This window comes from Panthera onca (assembly GCF_046562875.1).
Source record: "Panthera onca isolate mPanOnc1 chromosome E1 unlocalized genomic scaffold, mPanOnc1 haplotype 2 h2.Chr16_ul_4, whole genome shotgun sequence".
NCBI classification, from domain to species: Eukaryota; Metazoa; Chordata; class Mammalia; order Carnivora; family Felidae; genus Panthera; species Panthera onca.
This window is the reverse complement of record NW_027675818.1, coordinates 936,049-963,978: the sequence shown is the minus strand read 5'-3', so window position 1 is coordinate 963,978 and position 27,930 is coordinate 936,049. Positions and strand designations below refer to the sequence as shown.

At 41.6% G+C, this 27,930-nt stretch overlaps 2 protein-coding genes across 5 annotated transcripts in view; both read right to left on the bottom strand.

Annotated features, from left to right (window-relative positions):
• Window positions 1-2: 2 nt before the first annotated feature.
• Window positions 3-15,537, bottom strand: LOC144615440 (EF-hand calcium-binding domain-containing protein 13-like). The gene is made up of 8 exons (XM_078442397.2): window positions 15,417-15,537; window positions 15,047-15,118; window positions 11,882-12,025; window positions 11,236-11,307; window positions 7,282-7,431; window positions 5,712-5,762; window positions 1,929-2,072; window positions 3-132 (listed from the first exon to the last, which is right to left on the bottom strand). The coding sequence occupies exons 1-8, from the start codon at window positions 15,535-15,537 to the stop codon at window positions 53-55; spliced, it is 834 nt and encodes a 277-aa protein (XP_078298523.2). The 3' UTR covers window positions 3-52.
• The window catches only part of LOC144615447 (pleckstrin homology domain-containing family M member 1-like), a 20,465-nt gene continuing 7,791 nt past the window's right edge, over window positions 15,257-27,930 (bottom strand). For 2 of the 4 annotated variants that reach the window (XM_081794791.1, XM_081794790.1), the window contains 5 exons: window positions 26,040-26,287; window positions 23,679-24,305; window positions 17,802-18,028; window positions 16,714-16,872; window positions 15,257-15,868 (listed from right to left, as the gene is read on the bottom strand). In XM_081794791.1, the coding sequence (XP_081650917.1) occupies window positions 15,744-15,868; window positions 16,714-16,872; window positions 17,802-18,028; window positions 23,679-24,305; window positions 26,040-26,287 (1,386 nt within the window). In that variant the 3' untranslated portion in view covers window positions 15,257-15,743. The remainder of the gene's footprint in view (window positions 15,869-16,713; window positions 16,873-17,801; window positions 18,029-23,678; window positions 24,306-26,039; window positions 26,288-27,930) is intronic. The other 2 variants (XM_081794789.1, XM_081794792.1) reach the window with 2 other exon arrangements.

Sequence of the window (27,930 nt, the reverse complement as noted above, 5' to 3'; positions counted from 1 at the left end):
AATGTGATTTCATTATCTTTATTTTACAGTCACTTCTTTAAACTGGAAGTATTCACTTACCTACGGACTCTTTGAAAGGTGGACTTCCTTTAATTCTTTCAAAGAAATCTTTTAAATTCACCTCATTATTATCTGGAAATATCAAAATCAAGCATATTGTCATTAAAACCCTGATACTCAGTCAGTACACAAAATAAAGGCTCTGATTAACAATACCTAAAATCTCATTCTACCTTATTTTCTCTCTCAAATGGCTGAAACTATTTCAATGTAATTTTTCATACTTTCAGGAACCACACCTATTGATCAGTTAATGATATTAATAGTTCACTTTTTTTGACTTCTTACTCAAAAGTAAGAACTTAAAATAACTTTTGAGTTCCTTATGTATACTAAGTATCCTTTTATGATGCTTCACATTTATTAACTAAAATATGCACAAGAATTCATTCTATAACATGCTTGATGTGCCTATCCTTAAAAGATGAAAGCAAAGAGAAATTAAATAACTTGTCTAGGTCACAAGAGCCAGAAAGTGCTCGAGGCTGTATTTGAACTAAGGCAGTCTAAGGCCAGAGGTGACAATGTTAACTATTGGGACACACACACACACACACACACACACACACACACACACACAGGAAATAAAATGCAGTAATGTAACCACAGCAGAAAATATAGGGCTATACCTACAATGAAAAGACTTTAACTTATAACAAAATGGCAAGCTGGGTAGCACAGGAATGATTACAAATTCCTAAAGATGCTGTATGAAATACTTTATTCTATAAATGCATTATCAAGTTGTATGAAAAGGAAATAATAAAACGTTAAGTGGGCACAGAGATCCAGAGGGGAAAACCAAGTGAATACTAAGCCTACAGCTATTTGGGGATACATATTAGATCCAAAAGCAGCAAGGTGCTTGATTTAAATGTTCATGCATATTCATAAAAGAAATCTTGGGTCCTGCTACACGGAGAGTTTGAATTTAGATACCAAATGAAACTGGGATGCTTAAAGAATTTCAATCCAGTGAAAGGGAGATTAAAATATTATATTCACTGGCCCATGTAAACACCAGGGTGACCTAAATCTTCCCAATTTTGAGAGGCAGTGGGTAAAAAAGATCACCTGTGAAAAATCTCCTGCAACTCATGTGGGCTTAGGGTCTAAATTTATACCACTCTCATGATATGAAAAACTCCAGGTCAAAACATAAAAATTGATTGAGGTCAATAATAATCTATGGCAAAAGCAATAACCAATCAATGCTGGGGAGGTACTCTTAAACCTAAGACATGCTCATGGGATTCCCATAGAAAAAACAAGCTGGTTAAGATAAACCCCAAATAAAAAGCCACCTAAAACTGGTAAAACTCACCAGCTTCTAGAAGTATTCCCACACGATTTGACACTTAAGAGTGGATGTAAATAGGAAAGGAGATCAAGTTCACAATACATGAAGTCAAAGATGGAAAACAAAGATAAATATGTGACCACTTGGAAACAATGATCAAGACTAAATAATTATTCTTCTGAGATGTAATGAAACCTTGGGTATTTCCTTTGGTTAAAAAAGCAGAATGGGACAAGCAAAATAAAAGGTGAAATTGGGTCTCCTCTGAAGAAAGACTGCAGATCAAAATGAAGCTGCTGATGTCATGTCTTTGTTTTATTACATAATGGTATTTTCCCACCCATGCTTACAAGAAATGAATGCTAATTATCTAAATAAGCATATGTAGAGTATGAACAGATAGATACGGTCAGTAAATAAATTAGCAGACTATTTTGGCTCTAATTTATATCAACCTAGGCCTCACTGCGACTGCCTTTAGCATTTTACCTCCATATAAAACACTCTAAAACTGGTTCCTATAAACAGGAAAAAATGAGCAGAATCTCAAGCCAAAAAAAATGCTCACCACCGATGTCACAATATTTAAGGGCTTCACTGACGTCCTCCTCAGCTAAATTAACATTCAAACTTTTCAGGGCATGCTCCAAGTTACGTATGCCAATCTTGCCATTATCAACACTTGTCAAGATATAAGCAGCTTCTTTAACTGCTACAAAGATAAATAAATATATATAAGATACTATTATTTTAAAAAATGCAAAATAGTTTGCCCAGAGTCCACTATAGGTGAACTCTCAATTTAAGTATATATATTTAACTAAAATCTCTGCAGAAAAAAAGCAAAGTATTTTCTACTTGTAACTGACAACCTATTTATTTCAAGCAGCATTTAAAAAAATTAAGGGCGCCTAGGTGGCTCAGTCGGTTAGGCATCCAACTTCAGCTCAGGTCATGATCTCATGGTTCCTGGGTTTAAGCCCCGCATTGGGCTCTGGGCTGAAAACTCAGAGCCTAGAGCCTGCTTCAGATTCTGTGTCTCTCTTTCTGCCCCTCTTCCACTTGTCCTCTCTCCCTCTCTCTCTCTCTCTCTCTCTGTCTCTTAAAACTAAACATTTTAAGAAAAGAAAAAATTAAACCAAAAAATTATATGCAGAATATGATGGGTTACCTGAATCCACTCATCCATTAAATACTGAGTAAGCTGTGACCCTTTCTTAAATAATAGTAACATCCTGTACATGTAGATCTAAAGACTTCTATCAACTGATGAAATAAACGAAAAAAAAATGCTAAAATTTGAGATTAAAGCTCTTGATCTCCAGGGCCACTACCAGTCTATATTGTGCTTTTGTGTGAATTGAAAAAAGGCACCCCTCTCTATGTATCAATTACAAAGAGGCATACCTTCCTCTAGGTAGCTGCAATCTAGCATTGGTGGTCCTAGCCTGGAGAGCACAGTGGAATGTAGAATGCATTTCAGTCTCTACTTGTACCCTCTCAACCAGGCATCTTTGTGCAAGCACAACCCATACAACCAAATGTAGTCCTGTTGATACCACACCAATTTAAAATATAAAACATGATCATTACTGGGAGTTTCAATTTTTTGTCAATACCATTTCTCACCCCATTTCTCTCTCAACCCCAAAACGAGTTGTCATGTATGTTTCCACAGTCCGAAAATCGTTGCATTATACTAACAGATCTAAACCTTCAGTTGGAAAGAATACCATAATACCATTTTAGACCTATATTCATTTTTACTAACATTTATTTTATAGCTACTAAGACCAACAATGAAAATTTCAGCCCTCTTAAAGAGTTTCCTTTAAATTCCTTGAAGACAGGGACTGAATTTGTCATGTCTGTAAATAAAATTATAATACATTATATAGTTGGTACTATGAGAAAAATGTGTGCCAGATATGAGCACTGAGCACTCAGATATAAAGCACTGAGACAGTTCACCTAACCTATAACTCTGAAAAGTCTTATGGGTTGAGGAGTGATGTTTGAGCTGAGTTTGGGGGGAAAATGTGAATTTGTTTGACAGAAAATATACAGAAAGGAAACAGCACATGCAAATATACGGAACCAAAAGCACATGGAAGATATGGAACCAATTTAAATTATAATAAGTAATATGGTTACAGAATAAATACAAATGCAGAAGTGATGAGAGATGAGGCTAATGAGATAAGAAGACAGATTTATTGTCATTCTTTAATTCCATAAATATTCACAATTATATAAGTCAATAATATAAAAGATTTGAAACAATGCCTAGCACAGTAAATATCATCTAATATTAGCTATTAAATTAGCTATTAATAAGGGGCTTCTGAAAGCCAAAATTGTGCTAGGATCTGGAGAAACAATGCTAGGACTTGTAGCAAAATGGAAACATGGTTCTTGGCCCAATGATGCTTCCAGGCACGTAAGAAAAAGAATCATTAACCAAATAATCAAAAATATGACTAGAAAACAACCAGATTTTAACATGGGCAGAAGACCTAAATAGACATTTTTCTGAAGAAGACATACAGATGGCCAACAGACACACGAAAAGATATTCATCACCAATCTCAGGGAAATGCAAATCAAAATAACAATGAGATATCACCTTACACGTGTCAGAATGACTAAAATCAAAAACATAAGAAGTAACAAGTGCTGGCGAGGACGTGGAGAAAAAGCAGCCCTTGTGCAATGTTGGTGGAATGTAAATTGGTACAGCTGATGTGGAAACAGTATGGAGGTTCCTCAAAAAGTAAAAACAGAAATACTATTTGACCCAATAATTCCACTACTGGGTATTTACCCAAAGAGAACAAAAACACTAACTCAAAAAGGTATATGCACCCCTATATGTTTATTGCAGCATTATTTACAACAGCCATGATATGGAAGTATCTCAACTATCTATCAATAGGTGAATGAATAAAGATGTGGTATATTATGGAATTTGACAAAACCATGGAAAAGAATGAGATTTTTTTTGCCATTTGCAACAACATGGATGGACCTAGAGGGTATTATACTAAGTGAAATATGTCAGACTGAGAAAGACAAACACCATATGATTGCACTCATATGTGGAATCTAAAAAACAAATAAAAAAAAGAAAAGCAAAATCAGACCTATAAATACAGGAACAAACTGATGGTGGCCGGAGAGAAAGGGGGATAATGGGTAAAAGGGGTAAAGGAGAGTAGGAGATACAGGTTTCCAGGAATGTAATGACTATGTCATGGGAATAAAAGGCACAGGAAAGGGAATATAGTCAGTGATATTGTAATATTGTTGTATGGTGACAAATAGCTATGTTTGTGGTGAGCATAGCAAAATGTATAGAGAATCACTACACCTGAAACGAATATAACATTGTGTGTCCACCGTACTCAAATAAAAAAAGTTTAATGAGAAATTATATTATTTTGGTCTTAATGAATTAAGATAATTCAAAGTTCTCTAATATTTTTGCTACTTTTTTTCCTAAGTAAGCTCTACACCCAACATGGGGCTTGAACTCATGACCCTGAGGTCAAGAGTTGCATGTTCTACCAACTGAACCAGTCAGATGCTCCTACTTTTGTCACTATATAAGCTAAAATATATTGAGCATTTCTAGTGTCATTTAAAAAAATATTAATGGGTATTTATAGTATGAAGTAAATGCTATGAAAAAGACATAGTTTAATGAAAGCTTATAATAAAAGAAGCTGACCTCGACTAGCAGATAATGACAGGCTCCCTAGAGGAAATTGACATTCATTCAATTTTTTTTTTAATGTCTATTTTTGAGACAGAGAAGGAGACACAGAATCTGAAGCAGGCTCCGTGCTCTGAGCTGTCAGCACAAAGCTCAGCACAGGGCTCAAACTCACAGACTACGACATCATGACCTGAGCCAAAGTGAGACACTTAACCAACTGAGTCACCCAGGCACCCCATCACTCATTTGAAAGATGAGTAAACATTAACTAGGCAAAGAGTGTCAGGGAAAACTATTCCAGGGAACAAAATACGCAAAAGCTTTGTAGTTGGAGTTCTAAGGAAATGAAAGAAAGCCATTGTACTTGAAAATGCAGAAAGCAAGGGTAATGGTACAAAATTATACCAGAGAGCTAGGACATGCAGGATTTTGATCTTTAACAACAATGAAAAATGTTTAAAGAGTTGAAAATAGGGGGACATCACACAATCAGATTACTTTTTTGAAAAAAAAAAAATTACTCTGGCTGGAGTGGGAAGAATGGACTAGGAATCCATTGGCACCTGGCAATGATCCTAAAAAATAACTCCTTCATAGGGAATGCTTTCTTGTATACATATATAAAGTCCTTACCATCTGCTGTTGGTAGTTTCAGATTTGAAGACAAAGCCTCTTTCCTAAAGTCTGCAAATTTAAATAGAGAGATTATGCCATAAGGAACAGCATCCTGATTTTACCCAGTTTGGAAGAAAACCAATGGATAAATTACATACTTCATTTCTCAATAACATTTAGCATTGACCATCCCCTTCTTCTCAAAATCCTCCACTAGCTTCCAGAATAACGTTCTCTACTCATCTTCCTCTTACTTCTTAGACTCCATGGATTCGTCAAGCTCCACCAAGCTTCTTAAATGTGGCTGAGATTCTAATGTTACAAATGCTTCCTTTATCCCTAAGAGAACAGCTTAATCCCCAGGCTCATATATTCAATAAGGTGTTTAATTATTAGTCTGAATTGTCCTTTTTTAGTCCTGCCTGCCTACCTATCTATCTAATTCTGGAGCTTTTCCTAAGGACAAGGTGCAGTTATACGCTTCATCCTATACATTTTCTACACAAATGCAAATTGATACAGAGATCTATTTGAGGGACAAGTGATAGAAACAAAATATGTCCATTTGCATAGATGGACCACATCGCAGTTAGAGAGCAGTTTAGAATAACTCACAACTAGTACAGGTATTACCTTGAAGCAAAAGGAGGTTAGAATCAAGATACATTATATTTACATTAATTTTTAAAATGTGATCCAAGCAGGATTAAAAAAATATAACTAACCTATTAAAAAGTACTTTCAAAATAGTAGGTTTGGCAATTTTACAAGATAACTCTAAAACAGAATTTCTCAACCTGAGCAAAATTACATTTGGGGCCAGCTAATTATGTGGGGGAGTGCTGTCCTATACATTATAGGGTGGTTAGTAGCATCCCTCACCTCTACTCACCAGATCCCAGCATTCCTCCCCCATCAGTTTTGACAATCTAAACTGTCTTTGCAGATTGCCAGTTTTCCCTGAGACACAGATCTGATCTCATTTTTTAGCTGAAGTTAAATTTAAAGGCAGGGGATGGCTTTCCAAGTATTGATAAAACCCATCTGGGTATATCCCAGATAAGAATATGGATGGATCAGGTAAATTCTTTGTAAATAGAGCAAATAGCCAGATCAACACTTACACAGAATGTTATATAGACCAATGGTTTAATTGTTCAACAATAACTTGTATTTTTCAAAGAGCCTGTCACCTAAAAGAAAAAGAAAGCTAGACAACTATTAGGACCTCTCTAAAATTCATAAAAGGAAAGGGATTAACTTTGAAATGAAATTACTCTAGAAAGAAACATTTTAAAGCCATATGACAACGTATATAAATACTTTCAGACCAAGTTTACAATGCAGTCCAAGAGATCATCCAGGAATTTGATACTGTAATAACTAAATCTCCGTGAATATAGAATATAAGATATATCTCTAAATCTGATCTGTAGTAAATTGCATTTCAATACATTTACAGTAGTATTTAGGAACTAAGTATTAAGATTTAATTAATTAGTATTTGGTAAAATATTTTAAAACCTTGGATAAAATTTTAGAAGAAATTTTTATTACAAGTTGCTGGTTATCTGCTCAATCAACTCACCGTCGAGCAAGGAATCATCCAACACTTCTTGAAAACTATTATCAGTGAAATAAATTCTATTGGTGTTTCCAAGTACATCTGCATAGTTGTCCTTGCCAGACTGATCACTTTCTTCCATACATTCCAATGTACCGATGATGTCATTCAATACTACAAACACAGAGAATATACATGCAACATGTAATTCAGTCCATGGATCTAAATTTTTGGAACATAACAGTAAAACTGATGGATTCTTCCAGTTTTGCACTGTCCAAAATGGCAGCCACTACCCACATGTGGCCATTTAAAAAGGTAGAGCAATCCGTTCTCCACTATAGTTTTCTATAGCCCCTTATCTTTATTCTTAAAATTATTTTGTTAAAACTCTGGGTTCTGCGTGGGCTATTCCTTTATGAACAAAAAAGTATGCCAAAGTTTCTCTAGGGATTCTATTAACGAGCTCACCATTTCATAAAAAATACCCTCCATTCGTCACACCTGCTCCCAAACTCCAATCCTTCCCTTTCTACTTTCTTTCCCTACACCCCTTGCTCCTGTCAGCTCACTTTACCCAATTTAGAGAATCAGCAAAGCCTATTATGTTTAGCATGATAATATCAAACATCTGAACTAGGAAATCCATGACTGACCACCCCCCCCTTAATTAAAACAAACAAAAACCTCTTCACATTTCTAAAGTACATGTCTAAAAAAATAATCTTTCAGAATTCATTAAGAGAAATATATAATAAATTACTTTAAAATTAGCTAATTTATGTGAAAGTATAATTTAATATATTATGTTGTTCCATGAGTTAGTCATTAGTCATTGGTAAGAAGTTTCAAAAATAGGCCATGTGAGGAATGGTTGAAAGGAAATCTGAGTCCAGAGAAAAGATGATTCAACATAAAAGAAAGAAAATATAAGAGCTCTCCTCCCATCCCTGGAGGGCTACTGACGGGGAAGAGTCCAAATGTTAAGTTTGGGAATGGAATTATAAGGCAGGATTTCCATCAAATATGTGGAACAATTGACTAGTTCTACAGCTGTCCAAAAATTATGGAATGCGCTGCTTCAAAGAGTCATAAGGATTTCCAAGACAAACAGTAGGATGAGTGTCCCTTACGATTAGCCTGTCCCTGAAGCCCACTAATGTGTTTTTTTAATTTTTTTTTAATGTTTATTTCTGAGACAGAGAGAGACAGAGCATGAGTGGGAGAGGGGCAGAGAGAGAGGGAGACCCAGAATCTGAAGCAGACTCCAGGCTCTGAGCTGTCAGCACAGAGCCCGACACGGGGCTCGAACTCACAAACCGCGAGATCATGACCTGAGCCAAAGTCGGACGCTCAACCAACTGAGCCACCCAGGCACCCCTAATGCGGTTTTTAAATAAACATGTAAAAATCGAAAAAACTCCGTATCTAATTAACACAGAAACTATCAAATCCTCTACTATAGACCTCATTCTCTGACCACAGTAAACTAAAAATAAACAACAAAGAGAGGACAATAATGAAATTCAAATTCAAATTTAAAATTTTTAAATTCATTTAAAATTTTTCAAATAATTGCTTTAAAATTTAAGGTTTTTCTCTTAGGCAACTCTTACATCAAGGAGAAAATCAAAATACAACTGAATATGCTTAGAAAAAAACAAGAATAAAGACTTTGATAAACCAAAGTCTTACTGAAATGAAAATTGATAGTCTTAAACATTTATTTCTCAGTAAGAAGAAAAAAGTAAGTTCATAATTTAAACAACTTAGAAAAACTACAAAATGGACAAAAGGGAACAATAGAAAGGACATCCTAAAGATAAAAGCAGAATTTTTTTTTTACTACAAATAGAAACACTAAAGATAAATCTAAGATGTAGAGCTTTAAAAAGAGAGATAATTAAAAGATCTGCTAGGAAATCTAGAAGAAGATATATATATATATATATGTGTGTATATATGTGTGTATATATACACACATATATACACACACACACACACACACACAAATATATATATACAAATTTAAGAATGAGAAAATAACCAGACACAAAAAAATCAAAAGAATTATCACTGCATAGGATTGTACTAATATTCCCAAAAAACACTTGAATAAAATAAATTTCCTAGGAGAATAAAAATTACCAAAACTGACAAAATAAAACAGAGGATGGCAATAAGCAGTCCACCAAAATCAAAGTCAAAGATGAATAATAAACTAGAAAAAAAATGGCAATAGACAAGACAGAACATTAATGTCCCTTATATATAAAGAGCTATTTAAAAAAAAAAAAGAGCTATTTATAAATTCATATGAAAAAGACAATCTAATTAAAATAAAAGAAAAGCATATTCGACAATCATATGAAAAATGTTTTACCTCACTAGTCATTAAAGACATGCATATTAAAACAATAATAGAATTCTTTTACCAGCAGAATTTTCAATAAATAATATCCATTACTGATAAAAGTGTGAATTTTTACAAACTTTTTGGAGGATAATTAAGCAGTAGCTGTTAACATCTCACATCTGCATATATTTCAGTCTAGCAGTGTGACTTCTGAGGGTTTTATCCCCCAGGAGAACTTTATGCACATATATACATACAACAATGCTCATCAAAATGTTTCAGTGGTGAAAAATTGGCAAATTTTCAGATTTTTAATTGGCAAATATCATCAAAAGTGTTGTGGATAAAATGACAGTACATCCCCCAAATGGAATATTATTGCAGTCTTTAAAAAGAATGAGGTTGCGGGGCGCCTGGGTGGCGCAGTCGGTTAAGCGTCCGACTTCAGCCAGGTCACGATCTCGCGGTCCGTGAGTTCGAGCCCCGCGTCAGGCTCTGGGCTGATGGCTCGGAGCCTGGAGCCTGTTTCCGATTCTGTGTCTCCCTCTCTCTCTGCCCCTCCCCGGTTCATGCTCTGTCTCTCTCTGTCCCAAAAATAAATAAAAAAAAAGTTGAAAAAAAAAAAAAAAAGAATGAGGTTGTTTATGATACAATGGAACATGGAACAATATCTAAGATACACTGTTAATTTCTTTAAACCTGCAAGTCGTGGAATATTATGGACATGGTAATTTTATTTTAAATTTTTTTTTTAACGTTTTATTTATTTTTGAGACAGAGAGAGACAGCGCATGAACGGGGGAGGGGCAGAGAGAGAGGGAGACACAGAATCGGAAGCAGGCTCCAGGCTCTGAGCCATCAGCCCAGAGCCTGACGCGGGGCTCGAACTCACGGACCGCGAGATCGTGACCCGGGCTGAAGTCGGACGCTTAACCGACTGAGCCACCCGGGCGCCCCCATGGTAATTTTATTTTAATTAATTAATTATTAATTAATTGATTTATTTATTTAGAGAACAAGCAGGGGCAGAGAGAGAAGAAAACAGAGGATCTGAAGTGGGCTCTGTGCTGACAGCAGAGAGCCCAATGTGGGGCTTGAACTCACAAACCATGAGATCATAACCTGAGCCAAAATCAGACATTTAACCAACTGAGCCACCCAAGTGCGTCTAATTTTTAAATAATATCAGAATACACAAATATTCATAGATTCAAATAAAAAAGGCTAAAGGGATATTTACCACACTTTAACAGGGATATTTCCAGAAGGTGACATTACATGAGCCTTGCACTTTATATCTCTTACATTTCTGGTCACTAAATTTTTTTATAACAGTTTCAAAATTACCATTATTATATAATAAAATGTCCTTACTTTAGCTATTGGAAAACATCATAACCTTGTCATTTTCCCAATCTTTTCCATTCAAATACAAATTCTTAAATGAAAAACAAATGTAATCAAGTTTGCCATAACTGGAAGAGTTCAAATGTAGATGAAACAAACATTTGGCACAGATACTACAAAGAAGATCTGAGCACCAAATATAATGTTTGGCTACGTGACCTCTGAATGAGTCCTGTGTTGTTTGCCATTCAACAGTTTTACCATAAAGTTCTTACCAACAAAAGTGGAAAATTTCTGAGTGTCCTTCAAAGCCCTCATACAGTCTTTAACATTCACCACGTTGTCATCTGTAAGAGAGAGAGGGGAGGGGAACAGACAAGAATCCCTGGAAAACGTAATATTAAAAAGCTCATATGAAAATCAAAACCAGCATACAATTTCTTTACTTTACATACAAGATACTTGGGATTCATTTTCACCCACTGTGCCTTGCAATTAACCTTACAAGATTGTAGATATGCTAGTTCTGATTCTACCTGTAAGGCAACTAACCTACTAAGAAAGTTGTAAGTCCAATAACTTTACTTGGTACAAACCAGCAAAGCTAGGTTTTCTATTCACAGAGCTGGAATTTCCAAACTATGTGTTAGTCACTAAATCAAGATCTATCTAAAGAGAGTGGATACCAATGAGCCCACTCCCCCACAAAATTTCTACCTGCTTGCTAAGAGTATTCTCATTAACTGTAAAAAAGGACTTTAAAAGAAAGTCTCCTCTTTAAGGACATTTACAGCAATACAAGCAAATACCTATAGATATTAGCTCAAAGGAGCCCTATTCGCTTGAACAAAAACCTTGCACACTTTCTTCAGTTACTCCTACCCAAAACAAAAAAATGGATAATAATATTTAAATGCTTACCAGAAACAAGATCTGACTGAAGAATTTTCTCTACCTCTTCTTCAGGTGACTTAATCCCAATATTGCCTAGAAAGCTCTCCAAGTTCTTCCCAGATATCATGTCACCTTCAAGCCCATCAAGAGCTAAGACAATGTCTTGTAACTCTAGAAACAGAAAAAAGTGATTCGGTAATTGAACTAACCTCTGACTTAAAAAACAACAGTAGCCATCACTCAAGACTTTTGTCAGTGGTAGTCCATGATTTATGATCACCTCTTGAATAAGAAATCTCAGTGAAGAATCCAGCCCTCAGGAAATTCTAAGTCCAGCAAAACAATATGCTTGGTCTGCCATGTTTCTTTGGTGCTAATATAAAATTGGCACAACCAAAATGGTTGCTATGGCTGAATTTTTCACTGCAATGACACAAAGTAGTTATTTTAAACTAGAGCTCTAATGGTAGCAAACAAAATTAACTCATCCTGGTGGAAGTGAAATAGATTTCAGAATCATGAGAAATGTAAAATTGTAAACACAAGTATCACAAAGACTCACTCACCTTTTCTTTTCAATTCTACCAAGATCCAGTTGTACTCTGGCATCTGGAATTTTGCTTTATTTCCAGCCCTTTCAAAGGAGGCAGTGTTAAGTACATTCAAATCCTGGCTCCAGGATTTGTGACCTGAAACTATCTGACCTTGAGCAAATTATTACTATTTAACCCCTCTATCAAATTCAGTAGTCTTATATCTAAAATAATTTAATAATACTATCTACCTCACACAGTTAATATGGAGATTAAATATATGATGTATGAAAAACACTTAAAACAACATTAGGTATATAGCAAACACTAAGTGTCATATTAATAGCAATAAAGTTACTATTATTATTATTATTATTATTATTATTATTAAGCCTTCAGGAATAGCTGCAAACAGTAATCACAGCTTCTTAGTACCTTCGATCCCGCTTCACTTTCTGTCCCCCTAACATCTCAGCGAGGCAACTGCAAATGACAGTCACCTAAAAACCTGTATCAGCTCTGCTTGTTTTACCTAAAGCTTGGTTCCCTTTAAAATATGGTTTCTTTGCACAGACACCTTAAGAGGAGTCTGCTCATCCTCCCATGCTCCACATAGGACCAGGAAGCAGAGAAACACTCCTAAGATTCTGCTGTCTGGCTATTTTAGTTCCACCTTCAATCAAACCTATCCCTCCCCTGAGATTCAGGCCTGTCATTGACCTACACTACCCTCCGGACACCATCATCTACTGACTTTCTGATCACTCTTTCACCTTCTTGGAGGATCTTTGGTCACCCTGCTCATAATCCTCCCTCAGCCCCATTTCCCATTATCATCTGATGACAATAAGAATGACCTTGACCTCTCAACTCCAAAAACTTTCACTTCCTTTCCAAAGTCATCCAGATCAATGGCTATCCTTAATCCTCATCAATACCTAGAACTGCCTGCCCAACCTCTAAAATCTTCAACTACAAGATCAGACACTGACCATAATCCCTTAAAACTGTGTGTATACTGAAGGAAAGCATAGAACTTGATCCACAATATGCCTGTTTTCTCAGCCCCTCCAAGTTTGTCAACAAATAGTCCAGGCACAGTGAACTAACCTTATCAGTCAGTAATGAAGGGAACAGTCTGAGCATATGACAGTCAACCTTGCAAGGAGACTTTTCTAAAAAGAGCAGTTTCAGGCCTGCTATGTTAACACTTTTCTTCCAGGGTGGCCCTTCCTCACTCTTCCCTGTAATTATTGGCCTTTTCTTGCACTGGCTGACAGATTCCAGTGTCAACCCCCAATCATTATGACCAGCTCCCAGATTCAGGTACCTAAACTACACCTTTCTCCTTTTTCACTGTTCTCCTTTCTCAATGGTTTAGTTTCCATTTTTTTTTCCTTCCTCCACATAAAAAGTTATCTGTCCTGAATACCAGTCTTTCTGAACTCTGTTTTCTGATTTCAAAATTAACTACCATTTACCAAGTATATAGTATGTGCCTAATAATTAGATTATGTGCTTTATATGTGTTTTTGCAGTTGATCCTGACAACTCTAGGAGAAACGTGATTTTATTAGCTTCCTTGTTTTAAAGATGAGGAAACCAGAATGACCTACAGAGACTACCCAGCTGGTAAGTCAAAAACCCACAAACCACCATGTATCAAACTCCATAGCCCATGTTCTTTTCTACCTGTATGCATTGTTTCCTATAGCACAGCTAATCTATTTCACTATACTATATTGATGCTAATTATGTTATGTGACCCAGGTAACATATTTATATGTCAACAGGGAATTATTAAGTACTTTTCTTAACCTAAAAGAGAAACAATGATGTTAAAAATTTTATACCAGGGCAGAGTGGTTATGAAAAATCTGAAAAGTATCTATCTACTTCTTTACACCCAGAAATGACTCCGCTTCCGTTTTCCTAAACATATACCTATGTTGTTATTCTTCTCCTGACAGCGCTCATTGACCAAACAGTCATTTGAATGTTATTCAAATAAATTACCAGTGATAATTAAGTTTTAAACTTATTTTCCCAATAGAAAAGTACACAAACTCCATGAGTATGATCTCCATTGGTTTTAGGTCTATGATTTAACTTTTAAGCAAAAATGGAAGTCAAGTGGTAGGAAATAGCCATGGTACCAAAATGCACATGGTCACTCTTGTATGTTAACAAAATCCAAAGAAAGGAACATGAGGAATGTCTACTAAAGGAAGAGGTAGAAGATTTCTGAGAAATTCTATAATATATAAGCCTTTACACAGGGTAGAGTCCTAAGTCTGAGGCTAAAAATGGTATAGAAAATTTTCATATCTGAAAAATTGTAAAGCTAGTATCTGACTTTACATAAAGTCCAGAACAAAACACACACACACACACACACACACACACACACACACAAATAACAACAACAAAAAAAGGGATTTAAAATAGGTTACACAGGCCCCATTCCAGAAAAAGGCATTTTTCTTTCATCATGGATGCTGCCAACTTTTAATCAAAATCAAGTTTTGCCTGCCTTAAAACAGATCAATGCCAACATGGTAAGCAGAAATTAACAGAACTAGAAATTCTAAAAAACAAAACACAAAGACATCCATTCAATAAAAGTAAATTTAACAGTCACAAATAATTTACTAGTTACCTTTTAACCTGGAGGCATCACGAATATCCTTTACCACTTGTCCAAATTCTTCTATTTGTACTTCATCATCTTCTGCAAGAAAAACATTTTTTTTCAGTTTATTTATTTATTTTGAGGGGGGGGGGAGGGGAAGAGAGAGAGGGAGAGAGAGAATCCCAAGCAGGCTCCATCCTGTCAGCACAGAGCCAGACAAGGGGCTCGAGTCAATCAGATTCTCTATCCCAGCCCCTTGGACTCTGGGGCTGAGACTAGCCAGTCTCCGTGACTGCTCAGAACATTAGCCCGTTAACTTGGGGGCAGCCACAGTCTGTCCTCTGGAATGGGGAGCAGAATATACTGCTCTACAAAGAAAGTAGTGAAGGAAATGCACGAGGAGGCAGAAACTTGTCAGGAAAGCCACACTGACAGTTCCCAGCTCCGCCTCCGTTCTCTTCCAGAGAAGAGACCCCTTGGGTAAGCTCGGTGAGACACCTTGTCCCCTCCGAAGCCATCTCCCTCAGCTAACTCAAGTTCCTTTGCTACTGTGTCCAAAACAGTTTTAATACAACATCAGAGAAAGACCCAGATCCCAAGTCTTGTAAGTCCCAGTTCCAAGCCCGCCGCTCTCCCACATTTTTCTAGATGGTTAGAAGGGGTGGAGTCCTTGCCTCCTGTCCCCTCCTGTCACTACATCCTTCTTGGGGCTCTGCCTGCTGACTTAGTCCCACAGTGACCTCCTCACCAGTTCTTCATTCCCCCTGCTCCAGACACAATCTTTTTCACACAGTTGATGGTTGAGAGAAGATCGGGGCTCAGCAGTTCTGAAGGGGAGACAGAGAATACCTGTGAGAACACAGAGGACAGTCCCAGAGACTGAGGCACACACCGGCTCTCCCCGCCCCCCGGGGGCTGAGTCCTTCCAGATTAGGCAAGGGCTCCCTCCCAGAGGCCCATGGAGATATCCCTACAATGGCTGCTAGAGGTCAAGGGTGGCTAGGGGTGGGGGCAGGAGGGGCAGGAGTAAATGTATGTTTACTACCACACATCCTAGCTAGGGTACATGCTGGTTCGCGCCACGTTTGAGGGTTTCTAGGGAAAGGAAATGTCAAAACAGGCAGCACAGAGGCCGAGGTAAACCTTGCCTAATGAGAGAGGCTCTTCAGGTGAAGAGTGCAGGGATGTTGATCAGAGTACGAAAGAGGGAGTAAGGGGCAAAGTCATGGACCTGTGGAGCCTCCACGAGTGGCTCTGAGGTGGGGAGTTTGCCCTTGGCCTCGAATCAATCAGGCCATTGACCAAAGTCAGGACTTGATGGTTAGAGCTGAGCCTTCAGGGCCACCAGTCTGGCATTCAGCACTGGTTCTATGAGCCTCAGTTTGCTCGTCTGTAAAGCGGGGATCATAATAGTTTCCACCGCATGAGAAGCTGGCATGTGAAGTGCTCAGCATACAACACACTCTCGCTAAATGTTGGCCGCTGCTGTCCTCTGTTACTGGGTGTGCAGAGCCTTTCTGGAGCCTGCACCCCGGAGAATCTCCTAACCGGAGGGGCATCGTAGCCACTAGTGAAATCCTCTGCTCAGCAAAGGCACTCCTGGGTGCATTCCCAGGCTTGGAGTGGGACGAGAAGTCCTGTGAGTAGACCCCACTCATCCTCTCCCCTCTCCCACCCTGAGACCCCGGCCAGACCTTTGCAGTCCTCGTGGCAAATGTTTTCCGAGTGACTCTTGTGATCATTGCACCAATAGTGGCTGTTGATCTGGAAGACGCCATAGTCGAAGCTGCCGTCTGCATTTTCATTTACCTTTGATAGGTTGAAGTTGCTCTCCACAAAAGCCAGGCACAGCCCTTAGAACAGGGAGAAGAAGGTTTTTAGAGGGCTCTGAACTGAGGGACAAAGGACACGGAGGAGAAAGGGAGACGGGGAAGCAGAAGAAAGGAACAAGGCCTAAGAGGCTAGACGGGGCGAGCTGGCCGGAAACACCCATTAGCTTCTCTCCTCGCCCTTCGGTCCATCCACCTGCCCCTCAGTACAACCGCTCATCATCCCGCTGTCCATCCGCATCTCCTGCACTTGATGATCGCCTACTGTGTGCCATGACCCGTGCAAAGCCCAGTGAGGGACATTCAGCTGGGGCAAAGGCAGCTGGTGCCTTCAGCAAGAACGAAGACGCACCCCTTAAAGGACCACAAGACAAGATAAAACGAGAAGGACGGCACAAGACAGGTGTGTGCAAAATCTGGGCAAAAGGAAGCTAGCCCCACCAGGGAGGAGGACGAAGCCTTTGCACTGCCTGCTCCCTCTGCCTGGAATGCTCTTCCCCAGACATTTGGGTGACCCGGTCCTTTGCCTCATTCAGTGCTGCTCAATGTCACCTCCTCAGAGAGGTATTCCTTGACTTCCCCTTCAAGGACAAGGTTACCTCTCACTCCCCTGGCTTTATTCTGCTGCATAACATTTATCACCACCAGGAAGTGCTTCATATGTTTGTGTGTTTGTTTGGGACTCGCCTCTCCCCCTAGAATGCGAACACTGTGAAGGAAGGGGCTTTGTTGATGTCTCTGTCCCCAGCCCCTAAAATAGTTCCCGGTACATAGTAAGTGCTCAGTTAATAATATTCAGTGGAAGGAATATAGAATGTTGGGAGGGGCTTCTCGGGGAGGGCTGCTTTTTGAACTTGGCTTCGAAAGATGAATGATGGAAAGATGGCCACATAGGAGGTGACCAGGAGCAGAAGAGGAATGGGGGGGCGGGAGTGTGAGAAAGCAGCACTCACAGTCACTCAGGGAGTAGCCCTCACACCTATCCAGATCCTCCTTGTGCAGCACTCTGGCCAAGTCACAGCGACTGATGAGCTTGGCCTCATTTATGGCAACGAGGCAGCTGACCAAGGACATGAGTAGCATCCTCATCATCTTCGGAGGGGAGAAGGTGCAGCTGAGGGCCTGTGGTCCCGAGGATCTCCCAGACGTGCTGCTGGTCTCCTCTGAGCACCTGAGGAATCTGGAGACAGCAGCCAAATGTCCCGGCTCACTCACGGCTCCCCGCCTGGCTATTTCTCTTTCCTCTCACCATTTTATACTTTCTTTTACTACAGAAACTTTCAAACATTTACAAAATAAGAGAGAATAATATCATGAATCTCCATGTAGCCACTGCCCAGCGTCAACAGTGAAAAACCGAGGCTGATCTCCTTTCATCTATAGGTTTTCTCCTGTTTTAGCCATTCTCACTCTTGTAAAGGACACCTGGCTATGGGCAGCATTTGGGTACAGGGGTGGGGAGTGAGGCTGGCAAAGGAGACTGATGAGCACTGGACTTTACTGGTACTTGCGTGTGTGGGTTTGAACATGTGCTCTCGTAGGAAGGGCCAGGCCACTGGGTGTTGGTCTGCCCTCAACCCCACGCTCCCAGACGCATGATATGTGACTTTTCCCAAGGGTATACCCTGCCATGTGCAATTCCTGAGAGGCTGTCTTATAAGCTCTACACCTTTGTTTCCACTCAAAACTGGGGTCACTCAAGTAAAAGTGACCTTGTTGAAGAAATAAACTTCACTTTCACACTCTGTGTGTGTGTGTGTGTGTGTGTGTAGGGGGAGGTGCAAGGGGCGGGGACTCTGGATTCACATCGCCTGCTTTCAAAGGTTGGGCTGCAGTGTGACCTTGGGCAATATACTTTACCTCTCCGGGCCTCATTTGTAAAAGGAAGATATGCCAGTACCCACTTACTAGGGTTGTCATGATGATTAAACGAAATGATAAATGCCTAAATCTTGGTTTTGCATTCCCCCCCAAAATAGGAAGCAAGACTTCTGGGACAAAGGTTGATTCCTAGGCTGGAGTTAGGAAAGAGTATAAAATAAGTCTGAATTATCTTGTGCTAGAAAGTAAGAAAGTGCTCAAAATATGGATTGGGGCACGTCAAATGGACATGAGAGCCAGCTCAGAGGGGCACCCACTGGCCAAATCTGGAACACTTTCTTGGTAACAGCTTTATTGAGATAAAATTCACAGTACATAATTCACATACCGCACAATCACTTAATTTAAAGCGTGCAGCTCAATAGTGTGTTTGCAGAGCCGTGCGACTATGATCGCGGTCAATTTTAAAACATTTTCATCAACCCAACAGGAAACCCCATACCCATTAGCTGTCACTAATCCACCCCTCCTCCAACCCCTGCCCACCACAAGCCTACTTTCCATTTCTCTAGATTTACCTAACCTGGACACTGCACACAAATAGTCACACCATAGGTGGCCTTTGAGCCCGGCTTCTTTCGCTTAACGATGTTTTCAAGATTTATTCATGTTGTGGCAGCCACTGGGATCTCATTCCTTGTGATGAATCCTTCTTTTGTCTCTCTATTGATCGTTTTATAGACTTTTGGGCTACTTTGGGGCTATTATGAATGACGGTGCTGTGAACATTCACGCACAAGTGTTTGTGTGGACAAATGTTTTCATTCCTTCGGGCATATACGCCAAGGAATGGAACTGCTGAGCCATAGAGTAACTTCAAGTTTCAACTTTGGAGCAACTGCCTGACTTCAAAGTGGCTGTACCATTTTACATTGCCATCGGCTTTTCCACATCCTTACCAACACTGGTTACTTTAAAAAAAAAAAATTATAAAGTTTATTTAGTTATTTTGAGAGAGAGAGAGAGAGAGAGAGAGGGTGCACAAAAGCTAGGGAGGGGCAGAGAGAGAGGGAGAGAGGGAGAATCCCAAGCAGGCTCCTCACTGTCAACGCAGAGCCCAATGCGGGGCTTGAGCCCACAGACTGTGAGATCATGACCTGAGCTGATATCAAGAGGCTCAACTGACTGAGTCACCCAGGTGCCCCAACGCTTGTTTGTTTTTTTAATTCAATTTACTCTTTTTTTTTAAGTAGGTTCTGCCCATGACCCTGATGTTGAGAGTCACCATGCTCTATACCAACTGAGCCCACCAGCACCCCCCCCCACTAACACTTGCTATTAACTGTCTTTCTGATCAAAGCTCTCCTAATGGGTGCCAAGTCGTACACATGATGGTTTGGATCTGCATTTTCCTGGTGGCTAATGACGCTGAGCATCTTTCTATGTGCTCTTTGGCCATTTGCATATCTTTGGGGAAATTCAGTATTCAGATCTTTTGCCCATTTTCTAGTTGGGTTATTTGTCCTTCTTTATTGAGTTGTAAAAATTCTTTATCAGATGGGAATGCAAGCTGGTGCAGCCACTCTGGAAAACAGGATGGGGGTTCCTCAAAAAACTAAAAATAGAACTACCCTACAACCCAGCAATTGCACTACTAGGCATTTATCCACGGGATACAGGTGTGCTGTTTTGAAGGGACACATGCACCCCCATGTTTATAGCAGCACTATCAACAATAGCTGAAGTATGAAAAGAGCCCAAATGCCCATCGATGGATGAATGGATAAAGAAGGTGTGGTATATATATACAATGAAGTGTTACTCGGCAATCAAAAAGAATGAAATCTTGCCATTTGCAACTATGTGGATGGAACTGGAGGGTATTATGCTAAGTGAAATTAGTCAGAGAAAGACAAACATCATATGACTTCACTCATATGAGGACTTTAAGAGACAAAACAGATGAACATAAGGGAAGGGAAACAAAAATAATATAAAAACAGGGAGGGGGACAAAACAGAAGAGACTCATAAATATAGAGAGCAAACAGAGGGTTACTGGAGGGGGTGTGGGAGGGGGGATGGGCTAAATGGGTAAGGGGCACTAAGGAATCTACTCCTGAAATCATTGTTGCACTAGATGCTAACTAATTTGCATGTAACTCTTAACAAATAAAAAATAAAATTAAAAACAATAAATTAAAAAAAATAAAAAATAAAAAATTCTTTATGAGATACATGGCTTGCAAATATTTTCTCGCATTCTGTGGGTTGCCTTTCACTTTCTTGATGGTATTCTTAGAAACAAAAGAATTCAATGATGACGAAGACTGTTTTCTCTATCTTTTCTTTTGTTGCTTACGCTTTTGGTATCGTAGCTACAGAATTAATACAGAATGGTTTCTAAGGTAGTCTGGGACAGTTTGGCCATCGACACAAATAAAGATAGCGACAGGGGAGCTTGGCCGGCTCAGTTGGTGGAGCGAGCGACTCTTGGTTTCAGGGTCATGAGTTAGCACCCCACCTTGGGCCTAGAGCGTCTTTGAAAAAAATAAGGATAGGGACAGATTATAATCTAGTGAAAGAGATAGGAATCCCTGAGTCCTTAATAGTAATAAATAGACAAACAGATACATAACGGGGATGGGGTTGGAGCTCTTCCTGACAATAAGATGGTGAGTGATAAACGTGGAGGTGGTCATGAGGTTGGAAAATCATCACTCTGCAGCCATCATAGATTAGTTTGGGCAAGAATCATCAATGGATATTAAATCTAAGGTGGTGGGAAGCTTGGTGAAGAACTGGATGGGGCACCTGGGCTGGCTCAGTCGGTTAAGCATCCAACTTCGGCTCAGGTCATGATCTCGTGGTTCATGGGTTCAGGCCCAGCATCGGGCTCTGTGCTGACAGCTTGGAGCCTGGAGCCTGCTTTGGGTTCTGTGTCTCCCTCTCTCTCTCCCCCTCTGCCGCTCACACTCTGTCTCTCTCTCTCTCTCTCTCAAAAATAAATAAACATTGGGAAAAAAAAACTATCAATGCCATGAAAACACAGAATGGGGCTATTTCTGTCACCGTGTGCATGTGTGTGTGTGTGGTGGGTGTGTGCATGCGTATCTTTCCCCTGAAAGCAGGTGTATGTTCCTGAGAGCAAAGGCCTAGGTTCCTCCACCCACAGGCTGCTGCTTGGGCAAGATGGCTGCCCTAATGGCCTTGTTTCCTCACAGATGTCTTCTAAGCTCACTCCGTACCAGCCCGACTCTTGATTTTGGCTTGGGTCATGATCTCACAGTTCCTGGGATCAAGCTCTGCATCACGCTCTGCACTGACAGCGAGGGGCCTGCTTGGGATTCTCTCTCTCTCCCCCCGCCTCTCTCTCTGCCCTTCCCCCACTCATGCTCGCTTGCTGTCTCTCTCTCTCTCTCTCTCTCTCTCAAAACAAGTAAATAAACTTGAAAAAAAAGTTTATCATGTTCTACCTATTAGATGAGCAAATATCCAAAAGTTTGATAATACCTTCTGCCTACAAGGCCGAGGGGGCACAGGTACATTCCTGACAGAGTGTAAACAGGCGATTATCTATGAAAATTGTAGATTCATTTATCCTTTGCCTCAGCAATTCTGTTTCTGGGACTTTACTGAACAGAGATAGTTGCATAGAATTCAAAGATCACATACACACGGTTATTTACAGAAAGAGTGAACTCCAGTGTCCAGGAAATACAGGGCTGGTCAAATAAACTAAGGTACATTCATACAATGGAAACACATGCCATAGGGGGGAAAAAAAATTAAGAAACTGATATGAAGCTCCAAAACAAAAATCCTGATCTCTTCTAAGACAAGGTATCAAACAGTATATTTATAATAGCTTTGTGGGGATGGGGCAGAGATAAGAAATATAAAAGACATTTAAAAGTCTATTACAGATCTATTAACAGATATTAACAGTTATTAACAGATCTATTCATATCTGTTAGATGCATTTAGAAACATCAGAAAAAGACATGTAAAGGGGGTGCCTGGGTGGCTCGGTCAGTTAAATGTCTGACTTCAGCCTAGCTCATGATCTCACGGTTCGTGAGTTCGAGCCCCACGTTGGGCTCTCTGCTGTCAGCACAGAATCTGCTTCAGATCCTCTGTCCCCCTTTCTCACTGCCCCTCCCCTGCTCATTCTCTCTCTCAAAAATAAATAAATAAACTTTAAAGAAAAGAAAAAGAAAGATGTAAGGAATTAATAATTATGGTTACAAAGGTGGAGAAGACGTTTCACTGTAGGTAGACTTTTTTTTCTTACCATAAAAATAAATCTATTAAAAAATGAGTGTTTAAAAAGGGCCTGAACGAAGAAGGCTCTGCTGGGGTGAGCATGGTACAACATAGAGAGATGGTGACTCACTACCTTGTACACCTGAGACTAATGTAACACCGTGTGTCAACAATACTCAAATAGAAAAAAGTTCTTTTAAAGAGACAGCTCTGCCCAGCGTCCCTTCTCTAGTCAAGTTCATTGCTCCCTGTGCTCTTCCTCCACTCACTCGCTTGGCCCCTTTTGTGCACCACCTCCTCCAGGCCTCATTCAGGGTCTGTGTCCTTCAGAGGCCTTCTGGGAGGTCGCAGCGGAGCACCCAGACGCGCTGGGCTTCACTGCGTCTTTTGGAAGTTGTATATCTAACTCCGAACCGTTGGTTTCCGCCCTAGAGGCAATAATATTTTACACGAAGCCTCAGAGAAATTAGGTAACTGGTCGAAGATCAGCCAGGGGCAGAGCTGGAGCCTGATTCAGCTCGAGCCCTCCCTGAATCCATTCTCCTCGCTGCCCCATGTTGCCTCCAGTTACAAGTCCCGGCAACTCCAGTCCCTGAGGAAGAGCCACGATCCCCTTTTCCTTTATGCCCTTAGAGAGGTCAATGCTCAGTGACAGGCAATCACATGCTATAGGGAGGGAGAGAAAGAGGAAGAGGAGAAGGAAGGAAGGCAGGGGGAGGAGAGGAGTGGGGGAAGGACACTCACTCTTGCAGAGACGGGTCTGAATCATCGGCATTTGCTGTCCCCAGGTCGGAGTCGTAGGACATGGGCTCCTCGGAACGGTCTGGACTCTTGGAGCCATTCTCTTGGAGTAGGCAGCTATCAGAGTTTAGGCTGCAAGACAGCTGGGATGAACCGGCGGTGTCCAGGCTGAGGGAGGAGGCCGTGAGCTTCCGGTTCCGTCGGATCTTATGGCCTGAGTGCTGGACTTCGATGTCCTCTGAGCCTGAGGAATGGGAAATTGAATCCAGAGACTCTTTCCGCTGTAGTTCTGTCCCAGAGGTGGTGAGGGGGTCGAGCTCAGAGAGCGGGCAAAGCCCAGAGAGAGCCAGCGGGGTGAGCGTCCACTCGTTTAAGATGGCGGACTTGTAGGAGGGCTCGAAGGATAAGGACGTCAGTCCCTGCAGGAAGCTGAGGAGGAACTCGCCCTCCTCGGCGTCTCGAAGCAGGGCTGTGGGCTGATAGTACTCGCACAGGCGGGCGGGCTCCTGGAGGAGCAGCTTCAGGTAGCACTCCATCAGGCCGTCATTGAGGGCCAGCCTCAGCCAGGCCCGGCAGCGGCCCACGTCCGTGCTGACAAAGATCAGGTGCTCCAATTCCGAGACGATGTGCCTGGGGGTGGAGAGGACAGGCTTGTTTCAAGAAGTGAGTTCAGATCACAGAGGATCATTTTATCCACTGGTGAGCAGGAGCCAGTAATAACGACTGCAAGTATATACAGGCTTGGGAAAATATCTCAGATAGCAGTGTTCTACAGGGAATTGAGAAATATTTAGCTACAACTCCCCACTTTTTCAAGGTTACTGTCATGCAGGATAATTGCCATTTTAGTTTCAACTCCCCAGGCGCCCTTGACATCACCTGCTCATCCGGCATACATGTGATGAGCCCCTAAGTGCCAGGTCTTTGGAGCTGTGAAGATACAGGATACAGACATGGTCCTGCCCTCAGTCCAGGTTACTACCTTTCAAGGGCACACGGAAGTGAACCCTGTTGTCAGTAGAGCTGGGGTGGGGGGAAGGCAATCACTTCCAGGTTGCAGTAAGGACAATGCCTTAGGCAAGGCATTGCGGGATTAGGCATAGGGATTAGGCACAGGCAAGGCATTGAGCTGGGCCTTGAGCGATTTCAAGCCGCAAAGATGGAAGGGGAACCTCAGGCACCAAGGACTGACAGAGAAAAGGCACCAAGGGTAGGGAAGCAGCAGCTGTGTAACAGGAGTGGTGAGCACTCCCGTTACAGCACGGGGAGGAGGAGGAGTGGCTGATTGGGTTGCAAAGTCAGGTGATGCAGGGTCTTGAGCATCCAACCGGTGAGGCAAGGTGGGGCAAGGGTCCCCACACCTGGCTGTGCGTCAGAATCACCTGGGAACCTGGTCAGGATACAGATTCCGGGGCCCCAACGAAGTGAATGGAACTCCAGGCTAGCACTGGGGAGCCTGAGAGTTTTTACACCGGGAAATGACTTGACCGCAGTCGCGCAGACTTCTGGGTGGGCTGCTCGGGATAAGATCATGTACCCAACTCAGTTCCCGAACCCTTGGTCTGATGTAAATGCCCTTCCTCTGACCATCACAGTGCCCTGAGCACGTCTCGCCCATAGGAGTGCGTGCTCCACAGGGCTCAGGGAATGAGCTCGGGTTAGCTTAAGCTCAATAAATGTTGACCAGCTGCCTGACCTAAGGACAGACACAATGAGATAAGGGGGACAATCAGAAAGCCACTGCCACCTAGGAGTGAGGTAAGAACCTGAGATAGGGCGGTGGCAGTCAGCATGAAAAGGAAGATACAGACTGACAAGGCACCTTCAGGCTGAAGGTGGCATTTAATAGCCCTTAGAGGCAACGTGCCAGCAGCTGCTTGCTCCAAAGCCCAGGCAGTTAGGGCCAGGGCCGCAGAGGCAAACGTCCCAGGGTGGATATTCAGATGATCTGGATTCCACGTCTTTAAAAAATGCCATAGCCTGTTAGGATATAATACTTAGCATAGAGATGTTCAAACATTCCAAGGCAGGGTCAGCAAACCTCTTCTGTTAAGGGCCACTTAGTAAAGATTTTAGGCTTTGCAGGCCACACATTCTCTGTTCCAACTACCTAACTTTGCCACGGTGTGGCAAAAAGGCGGCTCCTGCTAAAGGCGACCAGCCAGGGGCCTGAGCAGCCCCAGGCCATTGCCTGTGCGCTGAGGGGCTCTTGAGGCTTGGTCTAACAATAACCCCTATCTCACCCATCTCCATTCTAGAACACAGAGCATCTCTGCTGCTTTCCCATATAGCTGTAGAGGGAGAGCCCAGGGTCACCCACACTGAAGCTCCTCCCCAAAGCAAAGCCTCCCCTGCTGATCTCACTTGTGGGTGACAGCTTTCAGGAGGGGCCAGAAGACAGGCTGAGGCAGAGGCTTCTGGTGGGCGCTCTTCTTCCTTTTCCCTCCGGCCTCGGCTCGGATGTGCTTGGCATGCAGGCCGTGGATAAATACGGCCTCCAGGGCACTGCACATGGTGTTGGCATCTCCGTCTTCGCTAGTGACCACTGTGTCCGAGGACACGTACTGCTTCTGCAACGCCTTCACAGATCCCACTAGCTTCTTCTTGATGACCTAGTCGGTGTCAGACATAACACAGGCCTTTAGAAGATCCTGCGGTGACCCCTGGAAGGTAAGTGCTTATCACCAAATACACGCACACCCACACACGTGCTCACGTCTACCTGTGGGTGTGTATACAGCAAAACTAGCACAAGCTAATCATAGAAAACAAAGATGGGCGCCTGGGTGGCTCAGTCGGTTGAGCGTCCGACTTCGGCTCAGGTCGTGATCTCACGGTTCATGGGTTCGAGCCCCACGTCGGGCTCTGTGCTGCCAGCTCAGAGCCTGGAGCCTGCTTTGGATTCTGTGCCTCCCTCTCTCTCTGCCCCTCCCCCACTTGCACACGCACGCACGCTCTCTCTTTCTCTCAAAAATAAATAAACGTTGGAAAAAATTTTAAAAAAAGAAAGAAAACAGAGACAAAGCATAGAGGAGAAAAGGAAAATTACGTACTTATACCACCCAGAGATAGTTATTTTTTTGCAAAGATATTTGTATATTTTTCTTTTGTTTTGCTTTTTAAACCGAACTTCAGTGATTTGATAGCCATAGAAATCTTGTGTTTAAATACCGGCTCCATCATAGTTACAGGTGTGGGAGCCTGGGTGATCCATCTAGGGCAGGGGTGAAGCTTTCCACCTTGTTTAGGGGTCTACGATTCCATGAAGAGGCAACAAGTGCCACTTTAGAACCATAAAAACACCAAGAAAACAGGAGCATGGTCCACATTAAGAAAGATCGTAGGGGGGCGCCTGGGTGGCGCAGTCGGTTAAGCATCCGACTTCAGCCAGGTCACGATCTCGCGGTCTGTGAGTTCGAGCCCCGCGTCGGGCTCTGGGCTGATGCCTCGGAGCCTGGAGCCTGTTTCCGATTCTGTGTCTCCCTCTCTCTCTGCCCCTCCCCCGTTCATGCTCTGTCTCTCTCTGTCCCAAAAATAAATAAAAAACGTTGAAAAAAAAAAAATTCAAAAAAAAAAAAAAGATCCTAGGGGCACCTGGGCGGCTCAGTCAGTTAAGCATCTGACTCTTGATTTCAGCTCAGGTCATGATCTCACGGTTTTTGAGTTTGAGCTCCGTATCTGGCTCTGTGCTGACAGTGTGGAGCCTGCTTGAGATTCTCTCTCTCTCTCTCTCTCTCTCTCTCTCTCTCTCTCTCCCTCTCTCTGCCCCTCCTCTGCTCATGCTCACTCTCCCTTTCAAAATAAATAAAATAAACGTTATTTATTTAAAAATATCTTTTTAATGTTTATTTTTGAGAGAGAGAGAGAGAGAGAGAGAGACAAAGTATGAGGAGGGGGGAGGGGCAGAGAGAGAGGAAGACACAGAATCCGAAGCAGGCTCCAGGCTCTGAGCTGTCAGCACAGAGCCTGATGCAGGGCTCAAACCCACGAGCCGTGAGATCATGACCTGAGCTGAAATAGGACGCTTAACTGACTGAGCCACCCAGGCGCCCCTAAAATAAATAAATAAACTTTAAAAAGAAAGAAAGAAAAAAGGAAAGATCCTTGACCTGGCAGTCAGAGGCAGATGTTAGTCTCAGCTCTGTTGGTCAACAGCTGGGTCACTACAGACATTTCACTTAACCTCACTGAGCTTAATTTCCTCATCTGTTAAACGGAACGAATACTTCCTGACCTACAGCACAGGAGTTGGGGG